At 45.1% G+C, this 17,696-nt stretch overlaps 1 protein-coding gene across 1 annotated transcript; it reads right to left on the bottom strand.

The window, feature by feature from the left end:
* Positions 1 to 440: 440 nt before the first annotated feature.
* LOC142184227 (properdin-like) lies at positions 441 to 8,786 on the bottom strand. The gene is made up of 9 exons (XM_075258986.1): positions 8,735 to 8,786; positions 8,266 to 8,416; positions 4,215 to 4,369; positions 3,699 to 3,869; positions 2,512 to 2,709; positions 2,109 to 2,282; positions 1,488 to 1,679; positions 857 to 968; positions 441 to 567 (listed from the first exon to the last, which is right to left on the bottom strand). Exons 1-9 carry the CDS (start codon positions 8,784 to 8,786, stop codon positions 441 to 443), a joined length of 1,332 nt encoding a protein of 443 aa, XP_075115087.1.
* Positions 8,787 to 17,696: the final 8,910 nt, after the last annotated feature.

Below are 17,696 nucleotides of genomic sequence, written 5' to 3'. Positions count from 1 at the left end.
CTGTTCTTTTAAATTAGAGGTCACATGTTTTCGGCAGCCAATGGGTTTTGCCTACTTTTCTCAACGTCACCGGTGTCGTAGTTCCTGTCCCACCTACCCTGCGCTGTTATTGGAGCAAAAAAGGCGCCAGGGAAGGTGGGAGGGGAATCGAGTAATGGCGCACTTTACCACGCGGTGTTCGATTCGATTAGAACATGCCGAACAGCCTAATATCCGATCGAACATGAGTTCGATAGAACACTGTTCGCTCATCTCTATCTATAACATTATTAAGGACATCATTAATAGTGGAAGTAGTTTGGCCCCTCATTTTTGGCAACAGTGGTGATCCTGAACATTGGACTACCACCACATATCTTGGCCTATCTCTCAAAGAGTCCCTCTCTGGAGATATAGGAAACCAGGAGAAGTTGCCCCAGGTTCCTGATCCCATATTCACCTCAGGTGCATGGTGGAAGATTTCTACATTCTGTTTCTTCCTCCACTTTCTGACTTTTTCCATTGATTGGATCACAGTTCACTATGGGAGTCCCTGAGAAGGTCACTGTGGTTCCTTGGTCCGTGCCACTGTAGAAAGAAAGACATAAGAATCACAAGAGATGTAACTGTAAGGTGCTAGGCCCTCCAAAGGCTCAAGGATAAATATGTAGGACATCAACCTAAGTAACCCTTATAGATCCACCAGAACCAGGGTTGAAAGTCATAGCTTGTTTGGAGGGGGTAGATGGCAGATGTTGGCACTGTATATGAGTCACCAGAATACAGAACCCATATGTTGAATACTACCCTTTATATTTGCCAGACATGTGAATTACTAGTATATTATGGATGATGGGTGGAGTCGACATAAACTTACAAGTAATCAGAAAACTGTGGCAAACACTCCTTGAATCTTTTCCTCTTAGCAGATGGTCCACATGGAGAGGAGCATAGTCCCCACTCACTCCATTCTGACCACTTTCCAGAAACTGAAAGACCAAACAACAAAGAGATATTGAAGAAATCTGGTCCACAAGTGGCTAAATGGTTACAAGGACAGCCAATATAGACCACCAACCACCATAGATGAGTCCTCCTGAGCACCAGGTCTGAAGCCTACTGACCAGTCCTGCTAAGGTCCATGTCTGGATGAGCTGCTATAAGTACATGTTTTAAAGGGTATGTATGAAACCTTCTTAGTATTGGTTCTATGTATAATAAAACAGTTTATGATATGTTGTATTCCCTCTCTTGTCTAATACAATGAAGGGTCTTCCATTCATGAGACATAAGGACTTGATATCTTATTACCACTTGCAGTACCAGTTTCCAGCACCAGATTTTACATAGACAGTTAATGCAACAGCGCCCTCAGATACAAATAATGGAGAATTCTCTTGTAGAATCAAGTACAGTGTGCTCAAGGTATATACATCAGATAGAATTATGGTACAGGCTGATCCGCCATTGTATTGGGGTCCATAGTGGGGATCATGGACATAACTTACATTTAGTACAGTTAGTGACATCGTAGCAGCTGCGACTTTGTCTATAGTCTCCCTCACACCAGTTTCCTCCATTACTTGTCCCGAGGCATCGACGACGTCTGGACTGAAGTCCCAATTTTTTTTCACATGTAATATTTTCTTTTAGCCGGATACATCGGGACCAGTCCTCCCAGTCTGACCACTTCCCATCAACTACAACAGAGGGAGAAGGTCAGAAAAGAAAGGGCTCACACAGACAGGCATGAGATCCTACTTTATAGGTATATCTTACTATATATGATTCCCCTATTACCCTGTATGTGCAAGCAACATCCTTTCTTTGGCAAGATCGACATTGTCCGTCTCCCAAAATACTCTGTGCTGCTGCAGCTCTACTGCTTGTCTCTACCTGTTACTTTCTCACTGGATGCTGCCTCTCTACAAAATCAGCACACTTCTCTACTGAAATACTCTGTGCTGCTGGAATATCTGATCCTACCCTTATCTATTATACCCTTTCCATACACCATCACTCCATCACACTCTCATGCAGCCCTTTCCTCACTAACATCAGGTCACTTCCCCCTACAAGATCATGTAGACACACCACAAGAGTTGTGAAATCCAGAATCTTGCACTTACGCGGGCAAGGAACTTTTGTGTTGCAAATAGTGTCTCGCTTGGAAGAACCGGTGCAGTTGCTTCCTCCATATTGTGGGGGCGGGTTGTCACATGACCTCTTCTCTTGTAGCCGTCCTATACCGCAGGTCACTGTGCACTCCGAATCTGGCTTCCATGAGCCCCAGTTGCCGTGAACTGGAGGAACATTACAGGAACAGATCAGCTAAACTGTATAATGGGTCCATAGATGACAAATAGTAGGTTCTGTGATCATGTATGTATCAGTGGTCCTAGAGTGGTAGTAAAGTACTGTAGATAACGTCTCTTCTTACTTTGGTTCCAATAACAATCAATATGGCTGAAAGCCAGGAAAATAACTGCATGAAGAGAGAAGAAACATCTTCCAGATCTTGAGGTGTCTTACCTGGACACAAAGGAAGATTTGAACATGGTTGATCTTCTTGGGCACTACCCTGGCAGGGGTTTCCTGGAGGGTGTATGGATGGTTTAGGGTTGTTGCATACTCGCTGCCGTGATTGTACTGGAAGAATCCCAGAGCCTTCTACTTTACAGTGAGAGGAACATTCATTCCAGGGTTCCCAATTTCCCCATGAACCATGTGCTGGTGGAGGAACAAGTGTCAGTCTTAACCACATATAAGAAATTTAGACATAACTTGGTAGAACATGCTTCAATGTGAGAGAAGATGGAGCAACTTGAGGACAACTAGATCTGATGGGCCTATGGTGATGTGAAAATAAAGCTCTTTTGAGGGCAACCGAAAAGTTAGGTAACAACCTTAGTGCAACTGAGGCTCCATTTTGCCCAGGCCCCCGGTGGGCTTCTCCTTGACCTTATATGGATGTTTTAGGGTTGTTGCACTCTCAATGGCGTGATTATACTGGAAGAATCCCAGAGCTTTCGTCTTTACAGTGACAGGAACTTTGGTTCCAGGGTCCCACAATTTCTCCACAAATCATGAGCTAGTAGAGGAATAAGCCTCAGTCATGACCTCATATAACACATTCATAGAGAAGCTCTTTACTGGTCATACCAAAAGTTAGGTACACAAGGTACAACTGAGGCCTGGTTGAAGCACATAGAATTTTTGTTCCCCAGATCTTCCTGGTTTGCTTTCCATGAACTGATACAAAATGCCTCCTTTAATCAAAAGAAAGGTGAAGAAAACCAACCTAAGGGTCATTAGCTCAAAAGCAAGGGAAAGGAGAAGCTCCTGGTCCAACAATGATCATATAAGGGTCCATTCACTCGGAGGACAATGGTGAGGATTGGAATTTGGTGTGGAATTTCAGTGCTGAAAAATAAGCCTCCCATTGATTTCGATGGGTTCCTTTTAGCAGAAAGAGGAACCCATTGAAGTCAATGGAAGGCTTTTTTTTTCAGCGCTGAAATTCCACACCAAATTCCTCACTATTTTCCTCTGTGTGATAGACCCTAATGGAGGACAGTGGTAGCGTTAAATACTTCTAGAAGAACAATCCTGTGTTTGGTAAGAAATCCCCACATTGTATTTAACTACCCATCAATGGTTGCATCCAAACCCAACTCAAGAATGTCCTCATTGTGTGGATGGCTTGTGGAGGCACTTACTTGGACAATCCTGGTTAGTGTAACAAACATCTACTTGCGTGCTTTCACCAATACATGTCCCACCACAAGAAGGTTTTGGGTTAATACACTCTCGGCTTCTCTGCATTTTTCCTTTGGCACAAGTAACAGAACATATTGACCATGATGTCCATGGCGACCAACCTGCCATAACTGGGTAATAAAGACTCACATTAGGCTATGGACCATATAACACAGTTTACAACAAACACCTGCTCTATGTATAGCAGCCTGTATTCTGCTGATAGTTCCTGCAGGTCAGGGGTCAGGACATCCCCATATTCTCCAATGTTATGATGAGCAGTTCTATAATGTAAACATTAAAAGTAGTTTTATACCATCCCAACTAGCCAAGACAGTATCACAAATTAAAGGCTTAGATACACCATCTACCCAAAACATATTACATGGTAGGTTTAGATACAATGACCCAGTATTTGTATGGTCATTCTATAATTTCACCAGCTATGATGACATACACAGAGTACAAGTACCTACCTGGGCAGCAATCTTGTTGGGTGCACACTTTTACTTCTAAATCATGTCCAGGACACAATCCTTGTCCTACACAGGTTCTCTGTCTCCTCTGTACACCTTCACCACATGTCACAGAACAAGAGTTCCAGCTTCCCCACTCTGACCACTCAGCAGAGCTAAAAGATAATCATATTATGAGTATTTCCTCCACATTACTATAACAAAGCTCCTTATGTACAAGAATATAACTACTACAATACTACCTTCTATGTACAAGAATATAACTAGAGATGAGCGAACACTAAAATGTTCGAGGTTCGAAATTCGATTCGAACAGCCGCTCACTGTTCGAGTGTTCGAATGGGTTTCGAAACCCATTATAGTCTATGGGGAACATAAACTCGTTAAGGGGGAAACCCAAATTCGTGTCTGGAGGGTCACCAAGTCCACTATGACACCCCAGGAAATGATACCAACACCCTGGAATGACACTGGGACAGCAGGGGAAGCATGTCTGGGGGCATAAAAGTCACTTTATTTCATGGAAATCCCTGTCAGTTTGCGATTTTCGCAAGCTAACTTTTCCCCATAGAAATGCATTGGCCAGTGCTGATTGGCCAGAGTACGGAACTCGACCAATCAGCGCTGGCTCTGCTGGAGGAGGCGGAGTCTAAGATCGCTCCACACCAGTCTCCATTCAGGTCCGACCTTAGACTCCGCCTCCTCCGGCAGAGCCAGCGCTGATTGGCCGAAGGCTGGCCAATGCATTCCTATGCGAATGCAGAGACTTAGCAGTGCGGAGTCAGTTTTGCTCAACTACACATCTGATGCACACTCGGCACTGCTACATCAGATGTAGCAATCTGATGTAGCAGAGCCGAGGGTGCACTAGAACCCCTGTGCAAACTCAGTTCACGCTAATAGAATGCATTGGCCAGCGCTGATTGGCCAATGCATTCTATTAGCCCGATGAAGTAGAGCTGAATGTGTGTGCTAAGCACACACATTCAGCACTGCTTCATCAAGCCAATACAATGCATTAGCCAGTGCTGATTGGCCAGAGTACGGAATTCGGCCAATCAGCGCTGGCCAATGCATTCTATTAGCCCGATGAAGTAGAGCTGAATGTGTGTTCTAAGCACACACATTCAGCACTGCTTCATCACGCCAATACAATGCATTAGCCAGTGCTGATTGGCCAGAGTACGGAATTCGGCCAATCAGCGCTGGCTCTGCTGGAGGAGGCGGAGTCTAAGGTCGGACCTGAATGGAGACTGGTGTGGAGCGATCTTAGACTCCGCCTCCTCCAGCAGAGCCAGCGCTGATTGGCCGAATTCCGTACTCTGGCCAATCAGCGCTGGCCAATGCATTCTATTAGCCCGATGAAGTAGAGCTGAATGTGTGTGCTAAGCACACACATTCAGCACTGCTTCATCACGCCAATACAATGCATTAGCCAGTGCTGATTGGCCAGAGTACGGAATTCGGCCAATCAGCGCTGGCCAATGCATTCTATTAGCCCGATGAAGTAGAGCTGAATGTGTGTGCTAAGCACACACATTCAGCACTGCTTCATCACGCCAATACAATGCATTAGCCAGTGCTGATTGGCCAGAGTACGGAATTCGGCCAATCAGCGCTGGCCAATGCATTCTATTAGCCCGATGAAGTAGAGCTGAATGTGTGTGCTAAGCACACACATTCAGCACTGCTTCATCACGCCAATACAATGCATTAGCCAGTGCTGATTGGCCAGAGTACGGAATTCGGCCAATCAGCGCTGGCCAATGCATTCTATTAGCCCGATGAAGTAGAGCTGAATGTGTGTGCTAAGCACACACATTCAGCACTGCTTCATCACGCCAATACAATGCATTAGCCAGTGCTGATTGGCCAGAGTACGGAATTCGGCCAATCAGCGCTGGCTCTGCTGGAGGAGGCGGAGTCTAAGATCGCTCCACACCAGTCTCCATTCAGGTCCGACCTTAGACTCCGCCTCCTCCAGCAGAGCCAGCGCTGATTGGCCGAATTCCGTACTCTGGCCAATCAGCACTGGCTAATGCATTGTATTGGCGTGATGAAGCAGTGCTGAATGTGTGTGCTTAGCACACACATTCAGCTCTACTTCATCAGGCTAATAGAATACATTGGCCAATCAGCGCTGGCCAATGCATTCTATTAGCTTGATGAAGCAGAGTGTGCACAAGGGTTCAAGCGCACCCTCGGCTCTGATGTAGCAGAGCTGAGGGTGCACAAGGGTTCAAGTGCACCCTCGGCTCTCCTACATCAGAGCCGAGGGTGCGCTTGAACCCTTGTGCAGCCTCGGCTCTGCTACATCAGAGCCGAGGGTGCGCTTGAACCCTTGTGCACACTCTGCTTCATCAAGCTAATAGAATGCATTGGCCAGCACTGATTGGCCAGAGTACGGAATTCGGCCAATCAGCGCTGGCCAATGCATCCCTATGGGAAAAAGTTTATCTCACAAAAATCACAATTACACACCCGATAGAGCCCCAAAAAGTTTTTTTTAATAACATTCCCCCCTAAATAAAGGTTATCCCTAGCTATCCCTGCCTGTACAGCTATCCCTGTCTCATAGTCACAAAGTTCACATTCTCATATGACCCGGATTTGAAATCCACTATTCGTCTAAAATGGAGGTCACCTGATTTCGGCAGCCAATGACTTTTTCCAATTTTTTTCAATGCCCCCGGTGTCGTAGTTCCTGTCCCACCTCCCCTGCGCTGTTATTGGTGCAAAAAAGGCGCCAGGGAAGGTGGGAGGGGAATCGAATTTTGGCGCACTTTACCACGCGGTGTTCGATTCGATTCGAACATGGCGAACACCCTGATATCCGATCGAACATGTGTTCGATAGAACACTGTTCGCTCATCTCTAAATATAACTACTATAATGCTACCTCATACATACAAGAATGTAACTATAATAATAATGCCCCTATGTTCAAAAATATAACTACTATAATACTGCTCCTAAATACAAGAACATAACTCCTATAATATTGCCCTTATATCCAAGAATATAACTACTATAAGGCCTCGTTCACACGGTGTAACGTGCCGCGTGATGTGGCACGTGTACGCCGTGGGACCCTTTGCGTGCCGTACATGCTCCCATTGATTTCAATGGGAACGGGGATCATATGCGCCGCGCTAGTTTGCGGCCGTGAATAAATGCACGTGCCACATCATGCGGCATGTTACACCGTGTGAATGAGGCCTACTACTGCTCCTATGTACAAGAATATAACTACTATAATACTACCTCCTATGTACAAGAATATAACTACTATAATACTGCTCCTATGTACAAGAATATAACTACTATAATACTACCTCCTAAGTACAAGAATATAACTACTATAATACTACCCCCTATGTACAAGAATATAACTACCATAATACTACCTATGTACAAGAATATACTGTAAGTACTATAATACTGCCCCCTATGTACAAGAATATAACTACTATAATACTGCCTCCTATATACAAGAATATAACTACTATAATACTGCCTCCTATATACAAGAATATAACTACTATAATACTACTATGTACAAGAATATAGCTTCTATAATACTACCCCTATGTATAAGTATATAATTACTATAATACTACTCCTATGTACAAGAATATAACTACTATAATAATGATCCTATGTACAAGAGTATAACTACTATAATACTGCTCCTATGTACAAGAATATAACTACTATAATACTGCTCCTATGTACAAGAATATAACTACTATAATACTACCTCCTATGTACAAGTATATAACTACTATAATACTGACCCCTATGTACAAGAATATAACTACTATAATACTGACCCCTATGTACAAGAATATAACTACTATAATACTGCTCCTATGTACAAGAATATAACTACTATAATACTGACCCCTATGTACATAAATATAACTACTATAATACTGCTCCTATGTACAAGAATATAACTACTATAATTCTGCCCATAATCTATAGTAGAGGCATTAAGAGGGCATTATATTGTGTGGAGCACTAAAGGCATAGTTCTGGATTTCCTTACCGGCAGGGCTGACATTGTGATGCGGAGTCTCTCTTGAATCCATACTTGTTGTTCAGGCAGCAGTCTTCTTGTTGGATTCCTTCCCCCAGATAATCTTCACATTGTCGAGTCTTCTCATTATATTCGATATAGCACAGGACATCATATGATCCTATAGAGAAGGGGATGGTAAGTAGGACAGTTCTGTATTTATGGACACATTGGATACAGACCTAAATCTTCTCACAGCTGAAGGTTTGCTACAGTGTTCCAATCTTCCGTGAGATGAATCCATGAGCAGCACAAGCTTCTGATCTGTCTTGATAATTTGTTACAATGTATCAGTAAAGTTAAAATGTATAAGATGGAGGATTGTCTAGACTGGATACAATTGTAATAAACCCTCAGCTGTCAGAACTATGAGATTGGGACAAGTTATTGAAGAAGGTGATTTGTGTGATCTGATATATAAAGTGATCACTTCACAAACCTGCAACCTGAATTGAGAACATGAGGAGAAGGATGATGGGGAGGGGCAGCATTTTTGGGGTGTACAGAATGCAGCTTTTGCTTTTTCTTATGGACCTTAGGTGACTCCTCTTGTGCTACTTGCCCTAGGGTATCCCTATCTACCTCTCTTACGTCTTCCATTTATAATCTCAGCAGCCCGCTCCCCACCCTGCGCCCTGTCATTTTGGATTCTCCCCTCTCGTGTACACAAAGCTATTGACTTCTGTAATACGATCATCTAGATCTACATTGTATTATACAGAGGGCAAAGTCGGTGGTAAGCAAAGCTGGCACACAAAGGCAAAAGGTTAAAGACTTTGTCTCCTGGAGACTATATGCAAATACTTCCCAGAATGTCACCATTAAGGAGGGCTCTGCAGGTGCTGGGTGACTACATGACATGCCCCCCATTGTAGCAAACATTGGCAACATGGTGAACCTCATGCCGGTGTCACTTCTTTACAGTGTCTAAGGAATAAGCAAATGTTTATGTTATTGTAAGACATCCAATACTCCATGGAGACGTGTCATACTCCAATCACATCCAAAGCTGCCTTTATAGTCCTGCGTCCAGGGTTTGTGCTGGGTGAGATCCGTTTACTTGGGTTTTAAGAGATATAGTGATTACAGGCAGAAGAAATGTAACATGAAATTCATGCAAAATTTGTAACAGGGACCCCCACCGATCCTGGTGGGAGAGAGACAGATACTATGATGAAGGTCAATGATGAGGCTTACACTGTGCTATAAAGGCCCAAGGCAAGACCAAGAGAACAAATCAGCTAAAGGAAAGGAACCTCATGGAAATAATTACTATGGGGTGTTGTCCTCATGTTGAATCATACCACTACACTGATCCCCTGCATTGGTGGGAAGATCTGGGGCTTGTTCACACTGTTATACTCAACCTTGTGCCGCATGAAGGTAGGTATGGGCTTCATAGGTGGGTTCAGCAGAGCGGTGGTTCTGGACTTGTGGTAAATGGACATCATGGGGTATCAAGGTCCCCCGATGTACACACCATGGATGAGAACATTGCCCGCTTACGGTCGCAAGGGTCATTCTTAGGGTGCATTCACACTGAGTAAACGATAGATTATTCTGAACGTAAAACACGTTCAGAATAAGCGGCGTCTAAAGCAGCTCCATTCATTTCTATGGGAGCGGGGATACGAGCGCTCCCCATAGAAATGAATGGGCTGCTTCTTTCACTCCGTGCAGTCCCATTGAAGTGAATGGGGAGTGCCGGCGTATACGGCAAGCTCTGCTCATGCCGGAGCGTACACGCCGGCACTCCCCATTCACTTCAATGGGACTGCACAGAGTGAAAGAAGCAGCCCATTCATTTCTATGGGGAGCGCTCATATCCCCGCTCCCATAGAAATGAATGGAGCTGCTTTAGACGCCGCTTATTCTGAACGTGTTTTACGTTCAGAATAAGCTAGCGTTTACTCAGTGTGAATGCACCCTTACATTGTTTCTGCACATCTTGCCTATCTTAGGAGGTTGTCTCAGCAGTTCAGGAGTGCAATGACAACTTTCATCAGCACTCATGGAGGCGCTCTTTCGTGTTTTGGGAGCTAGTAGTGAGCTGGTTTTCAGAGAAAGCAGCTCACTTTTTGCTCCATGGACATTAATGTGTGTGGGGGCACTGAGGGGGCATTATATGGTATCTATGGGCACTGAGAGGGTATTATATTGTGTGAGGGGGAAAGTTTACCATGTGTGGGATTACTGAAAGGGCCATCATACTGTATGTGGAGCAATGATGGGGGGCATCTTACTGTGTGTGAGGGCACTGAAGGGACCATTTTATGATGTGTGGGGGTATTGAGGGGCTTTAAAGTGTCTGTGGGGTCATTGAGGTGACCAAAATAGAGAGAGAGAGAGAGAGAGAGAGGGCACTGAGGAGTCATTATTCTTCTGTGGGGGCCCTGTGGGGGACATTATAATGTGTGCGGGCACTGAGGGAGCTATTATATGGTGTGTGGAGTCACTGAAGGGGCCATTATACTGTGTGGGGCACTAAGAGCATTATTCTACATGGGATCACTGGTGGGGACCACTATACCCAATCGGGAAGCATTATGTGTGGAGGCATTAAGAGGGCATTATAATGTGGTGGAGCACTAAAGGCATTATTCTGGGTGTGAGGGCGCTGAGGGGGCCACTATACCCTATGAGGGAGCATTATGCTGTAAGGCATTATACTGTGTAGTGGCACTAAGGGAATATTATTTGGAGTGCGCCAAGGTTATATAAAAGTGTCACCTGGTCAGGAATAAAAGTGATATTCTTACTATGACATCTGACACAACCCCTGATGGAAGATCCAAGAGAAGCCGCAGGGAATCAACATTTATCACTCTTGGAAAGGCAGATAAATACTGCAGTAGAGAACACTTGGTTCTCCATATGGAAAAGTCCTGAGCAAATCTCTCGCACCAGCAGGGCTGGCAAGGTGAGCAAGAATTTTACTGGAAATCATAATTCTGGTTCAAGTAGTGGCCTCCATAGATAACATATCTACAAGAGACAAACACAAAACCGTCTGATCCTACAGAGAACAAACACCAAACATTAACAGGAATTACACACCAGCGAGCAAACAGTCCATGAATACTCCATTACGGTATTTTACTTTTTAGGGCTCAAATTCCGTAGCACTGGTATACGGTATATACCTGGGCTGAAGCAACAGAATGGGGCTGAGACTGTAAATGCTGCTGCGGCAAGTCACAATTGAAAAAAGGGATGAAAGAATGGCTACTGGGGCTGGCAGGGCTGAATTGGCACAGAGGGACACAAGACAAAAATCTCTGCTTGTGGGCTGAAGTCACAGAATGGGGCATATACTTGAAATGCAGGTGCTTAAATCTAAGTAGAACTGAAAAGAAAGCATAGACATGCAGGTTTCTATCATGAAGTTACAAGTAGAAGAGTGGCTTAGCAAGTGACAGTCGGGGTTCATTGTGTACACTCTATGCCACCAAAAAGGCTAAATGGGGGGCCTACTTGCACCCCCTCGCCAAACTCACCCTAACCTCAGCTGAGGGAAACCTCAACTCACCCCAAGGGCCACAGGCAGTGGCATAACTACCATGGTAGCAGTGGTAGCGGCTGACACAGGACCCGGGACATTAGGGTGCCCGGTGACAGCTGCTACCGCTGCGTTTTTGTTTGTTTTTTTTTAATAGGCCGTTACCTGCCCTATTTATTTACCGATCCTGGCTGGGGCCGGGATTGGTAAGTGACACCACGGGCCCCACAAACACTATCATTATACTCGGGGGTCTGCAAAGACCCCCGAGTATAATGATCAGTGGCCTGGGAGAGGTAAGAAACATAATAAATACTGTTACTTACCTCTCCACGATCCGGGCACGCTTCCTTCCTAGTTGTCTGACGTCTGTGACGTCACATGAACCCGGCCTGCGTCCCGGGTCATGTGACGTCCGACGGACAGCAGCGGAGGCCGGCAGCGTAGGAGCCAGGGGACAGGTAAGAAACAGTAGTTTTTTATGTTTTTATTCCCCCAGGTCTCCGATTATTATACTCTGGGGTCTGAAAAGACCCCAGAGTATAATAATTGTTTATGGGTGTCCACAGTGGGGCATAATAGTGTGTGCAGGGGCCACTAAGGGACATAATACTGTGTGCAGGGGCTACTAAGGGGCATAATAGTGTGTGCAGGGGCCACTATGGGACATAATACTGTGTGCAGGGGCCACTATGGGGATAATACTGTGTGTAGGGGCCACTAAGGGGCATAATAGTGTGTGCAGGGGCCACTATGGGGCATAATACTGAGTGCAGGGGCCACTATGAGGCATAATACTGTGTGCAGGGGCCACTATGGGGATAATACTGTGTGCAGGGGCCACTAAGGGGCATAATAGTGTGTGCAGGGGCCACTAAGGGACATAATACTGTGTGCAGGGGCCACTAAGGGACATAATAGAGCGCACAGGAATGCGGAGGAGGGGGTCGGTCGAGGACTTCGGCGTCGGTGTCGGTTGGGGGGGGCCATGTCAAAAGTTCGCCACGGAGCCCCGCCATTCCTAGTTACGCCACTGGCCACAGGTCCAACTTCTACACCCAATACGTATAAGGCGCACAGGGATCGGAGAGGGCAGAGCTTTGGTTGGCCATGTACTCACGCAACATGCGCCTATACTTTTCCCTCCTGGTGACACTAGGCCCCTCAGTGGCGGTAGTTTGGCTGGTAGGAGGGGCATTAACGTGTCCCAGAACTTGGAGAGTGTTCCCCTGGTGGTTGTGGACCAGATGGCAGTTGTTAGCCTCTTTGAGGATATCTCCTCTCTGCCGCCAGCGAGGGTTGATGGAAACATTTCCATCACATTCTGCACCAGTTGTTTGTGGCAATCACTTATGCGATTGTTCCTCTCTCCTACCAGAACGAAAGACGAGATGTTATTTTTATACCGGGGGTCGAGGATTGCAAAAATCCAGTATTGGTTGCTCTCCATAATGTGAACAATGCCTTTGTCTCTGGAAAAGCAACCCAACATGAAGTCAGCCATGTGTGCCAGAGTGTTACTTGGCATGACTTTGCTGCCCCCAACTGTAAGGGTCACTCTCCATTTCCTCCACTTTTAACTCCCCTTCACACCATCCGCGCTGAAGCAATGGGATGCACTGAATTTCCCTACTAGCCTCGTGTGTGACAGTGACATCAAATGCCATTTCATCCTCCTCTTCCTCCGTCATCCAACAGTGAGAAGATGACAGGAGTGTGCTCTGAATGTTTTCTGGCTAGCAGCGGCTTCTTTAGACCTACGAAAATGGCCGCATTTTCACCAGTATATCAGGCACAATGGGGTAGGTTTTTAAAAACCTTAGCACCAACAAGTTGAAAACGTGAGCCAAGTGTGGACCGTGTTTGAGCCTGGCAAGCTCAAGAGCCGCTACCAGGTTCTGGCCATTATCACACACGACCATGCCCAGGTGCATCGGCAACAAAGACATTGCCGTTTCATCTAGGATGGCATCCCTCACCTCGGGGGCAGTGTGTTTTCTGTTGGCCAAGCTGAGCTTCAGCACGACCTGCTGACGTCTCTACACACCAGTGCTGCAGCGTTTCCAGCTCACAGCTGGGGTCGATGTTATGGCAGAGGAGGATGCTTTGTGAGAACCCCTGCCAGGAATCTTGGGCGGGGAGAGGAGATAGGCCACCCCAGTTTGCGACCCTGTTGCAGCCTCCACTACATTCACCCAGCCTGTTGTCACAGAGATGCAGCGTTCCTGTCCACATGCGCTTGTCCAGGTGACGGTGGTCAAATGGACCTTAGAGCAATGCGCAGAACTTAGGGCCCGCCTGATGTTATGGACACATGCTGGTGCAAGGCGGGGACGGCACACCAAGAGAAGTAGTGACGGCTAGGGGCAGCATAATGAGGTGCTGCAGCTGCCATCAGGCCTGAGTCTCCACAAGCAGAAACGCCAACATCTCCAGGGCCAGCAGTTTTGAGATGTGGCCGTTTAAGGCTTTGGCATGTGGGCAGGTTGCGCTGTACTTCTGCCTGCGATCAAACACCTGGGAGATGGAGATTTGTTGGGAAGAGGCACATGATGGTGCAGGCAAAAGGAGAAAAGGCAGGAAAAGGGGAGGATGAGGGTGAAGTCCCCAAAGTGTCAGAGGCAAATGTGGAGGTGTCCTGGCTGGTGGTCTGGACTGCAGCGCCAGCACTGGAAACAGCAGAAGAGTCAGTGTTGGCAATGCCGGCCGACGATTGTCCTGCATTTGCTCTCTCCCACTGAGCCCAGTGCTTGCCTTACAAATGACGGCGCATGGCTGAGGTGCTCAGGTAGCTTTTCTCAGAGACCCTATTCAGATTTGAGTTGCACAGTGTGCAAATTGCACTCAGTTTGTCCTCCGTATATATGTTGAAAAATCTACACACCAGTGAGGGATGTGGCCTTGATGGGTGACTTTTGGGTGAGTGGCTAGTACAGGGAACATCTTGGGCCTTGCTGTCTCTGGCCTAGTTTCTGTGAAGCAGCTGTCCTCTGCCTCTGGATAGGGCTCTGCCTCTAGCCATCTTTTTTGGTGCTGCGCTTGCCTCCACATCTACACTGCTTTCCACGCTACACATCACCCCTGTCCAGGTTCCAATTGCTCACTCTCTCCTTACTTCAAACCGCACATAACCACAGCCTGCCCTGATGTCAACTGTGTATCATCATCATCACTGAGGCGGAGAGACGCTGGTTGTGGGTCCGCAACCACAAAAATGGCAGGAGATGGCGGATGCTCCAGTGTTTGGGCATTAGGACAGAGAAATTCGTCTGTTAGCTCCTTGGATTCGTGAAGTGGTTGAACAGAGTCAAAGAGTAGAAAAGGACCCAAAAACAGCTCCTGGGAGGGGGCAAGGGTGGGACAACATTGCTGGGAAGATTGGGCATGTTGGGAGGAAGGAGGGGCAGACTCTTGGGTATGAACACGACTGGAGGTAGTGGTTGACTGGCTGGTGGAAAAGCAGCTGGAAGCATTATCCGCTAGCCATTGTAACACCTGTTCCTGGTACTTGGGCCTGGTCTGCGTTGTACCCTTCACACTGCTTAACACACCTATCAAGTCAGGAATTGTGATGAGCGCATGCTAATGTTTCTTTAGGTTTAAATTTGTGTTTCTGTCCATATTAATGTAGAGGAAAGAAGGTTTCCAAGTATTTTTCCACTTTCCATAGAGGCTCTATTGAGTTTGCAAAGTGTCTAGTTGATAGGCTGTGATAGTGGGGTAATCCTGGGACTTGGGTGTGTTAGATGCCCCCAGGCATGCTTCCCCTGCTGTCCCAGTTGCATTCCAGAGGTGTTGGCATCATTTCCTGAGGTGTCATAGTGGACTTGGTGACTCCAATTAGTCGAATTTGGGTTTCCCCTGAAACAAGCATTTTTTTTACCCCATAGACTATAATGGGATTTGGTCATCTGTAATATCTATTATAATACTGCTTGTACAAGAATATATCTACTATAATACTGCTCCTATGTACAAGAATATAACTAAATTTATTACTTCCCCTATGTACAAGAATATAACTACTATAATACTACTCCTATGTACAAGAATATAACTACTATAATACTACCTCCTATGTACAAGAATATAACTACTATAAAACTACATGCTATGTACAAGAATATAACTACTATAATACTGTTCTGATGTACAAGAATATAACTAAAATATTAACAGTCATTAGTAGGTTAGAGCGTATATATTATATACTGTTTGTGCATTCTTAGGATTATGAATAGTTCCACTTAGTTTTCTGATTTCCACTATAGCTCAGGACTGTTCCATCCTGGGGTGTATTTTGGTGGGGTGTCAGTATTATTCTATGGTTATGTATTCTGTGCTGGTTAAATCTTCCTCCTCTTACTATTCCTTGCATTGTCCTGGTTTTGTTGCGATCCATGTGGAGATCTTACTTACCACTATCTATACATTGGTGAGTTTTAGACTAAGGCCACATGTTGCGGAAATGCACATTATTTTTGTTGTAGATTTTGCTGTGGGTATTTGAGCCGAAGCCAAGAAAGGCTATAAAAGTAATGGTAAATACATAGGAAGGTTCTCTTATACTCCTCTTATACACCTCCTATACCCCTCTTATACTCCTCTTATACTTCTCTTATGCTCCTCTTATACACCTCTTACACTCCTCTTATACTCCTCTTATATTCCTCTTATACTCCTCTTATACACCTCTTATACTCCTCTTATACTCCTCTTATATTCCTCTTATACTCCTCTTATGCTTCTCTTATACTCCTCTTATACACCTCTTATACCCCTCTCATATTCCTCTTATACACCTTTTATACTCCTCTAAGGGTAAGTTCACATGATGTAATGTGCCGCGTGATGTGGCACGTATACAGCGTGTGAGAGTTTGCGCGCCGTAAACGCTAAATCACGGCCGCAAAATAACGCGGCGTATACGATCCTAACTCCCATTGAAATCAATGGGAGCGTTTACGGCGCGCAAACTCTCACACGTCATATACGTGCCACATCACGCGGCACGTTACATTGTGTGAACTCCCCCTTATACTTCTCTTATACTCCTCTTATAAGCCTCTCATATTCCTCTTATACCCCTCTCATACTTCTCTTATACACCTCTTATCCTCCTCTCATATTCCTCTTCTACACCTCTTATACACCTCTTATACTCCTCTTATACACCTCTTATACTCCTCTTATACTCCTCTTATAGTCCTCTTATACTTCTCTTATACACCTCTTATCCTCCTCTCATATTCCTCTTATACTTCTCTTATACACCTCTTATACTTATCTTATCCTCCTCTCATATTCCTCTTATACTTATCTTATCCTCCTCTCATATTCCTCTTATACTCCTCTTATACCCCTCTTATATATCTCTGATCCTCCTCTTATATTCCTCTTATACTCCTCTTATCCTTCTCTCATATTCCTCTTATATTCCTCTTATAGTCCTCTTATACTTCTCTTATACACCTCTTATCCTCCTCTCATATTCCTCTTATACACCTCTTATACTCCTCTTATACTTCTCTTATAGTCCTCTTATACTTCTCTTATACACCTCTTATCCTCCTCTCATATTCCTCTTATACACCTCTTATACTCCTCTTATATTCCTCTTATACTTCTCTTATCCTCCTCTTATACACCTCTTATACACCTCTTATACTCCTCTTATACTTCTCTTACATTTCTCTTTACCTCCTCTTATACTTCTCTTATACTCCTCTTATCCTCCTGTCATATTCCTCTTATCCTCCTCTTATACTCCTCTTATCCTCCTCTTATACTTCTCTTATCCTCCTCTTATATTCCTCTTTTTTTTTTTTTGAACTGTAATTTTTATTGAAAGGATTTTTATAAAATACAATATAACAAATGAGTTGAAAACATAAAAAACATG

This window comes from Leptodactylus fuscus, chromosome 11, assembly GCF_031893055.1.
Source record: "Leptodactylus fuscus isolate aLepFus1 chromosome 11, aLepFus1.hap2, whole genome shotgun sequence".
Classification (NCBI taxonomy): Eukaryota; Metazoa; Chordata; class Amphibia; order Anura; family Leptodactylidae; genus Leptodactylus; species Leptodactylus fuscus.
This window is presented reverse-complemented; position numbering and strand designations above follow the sequence as displayed.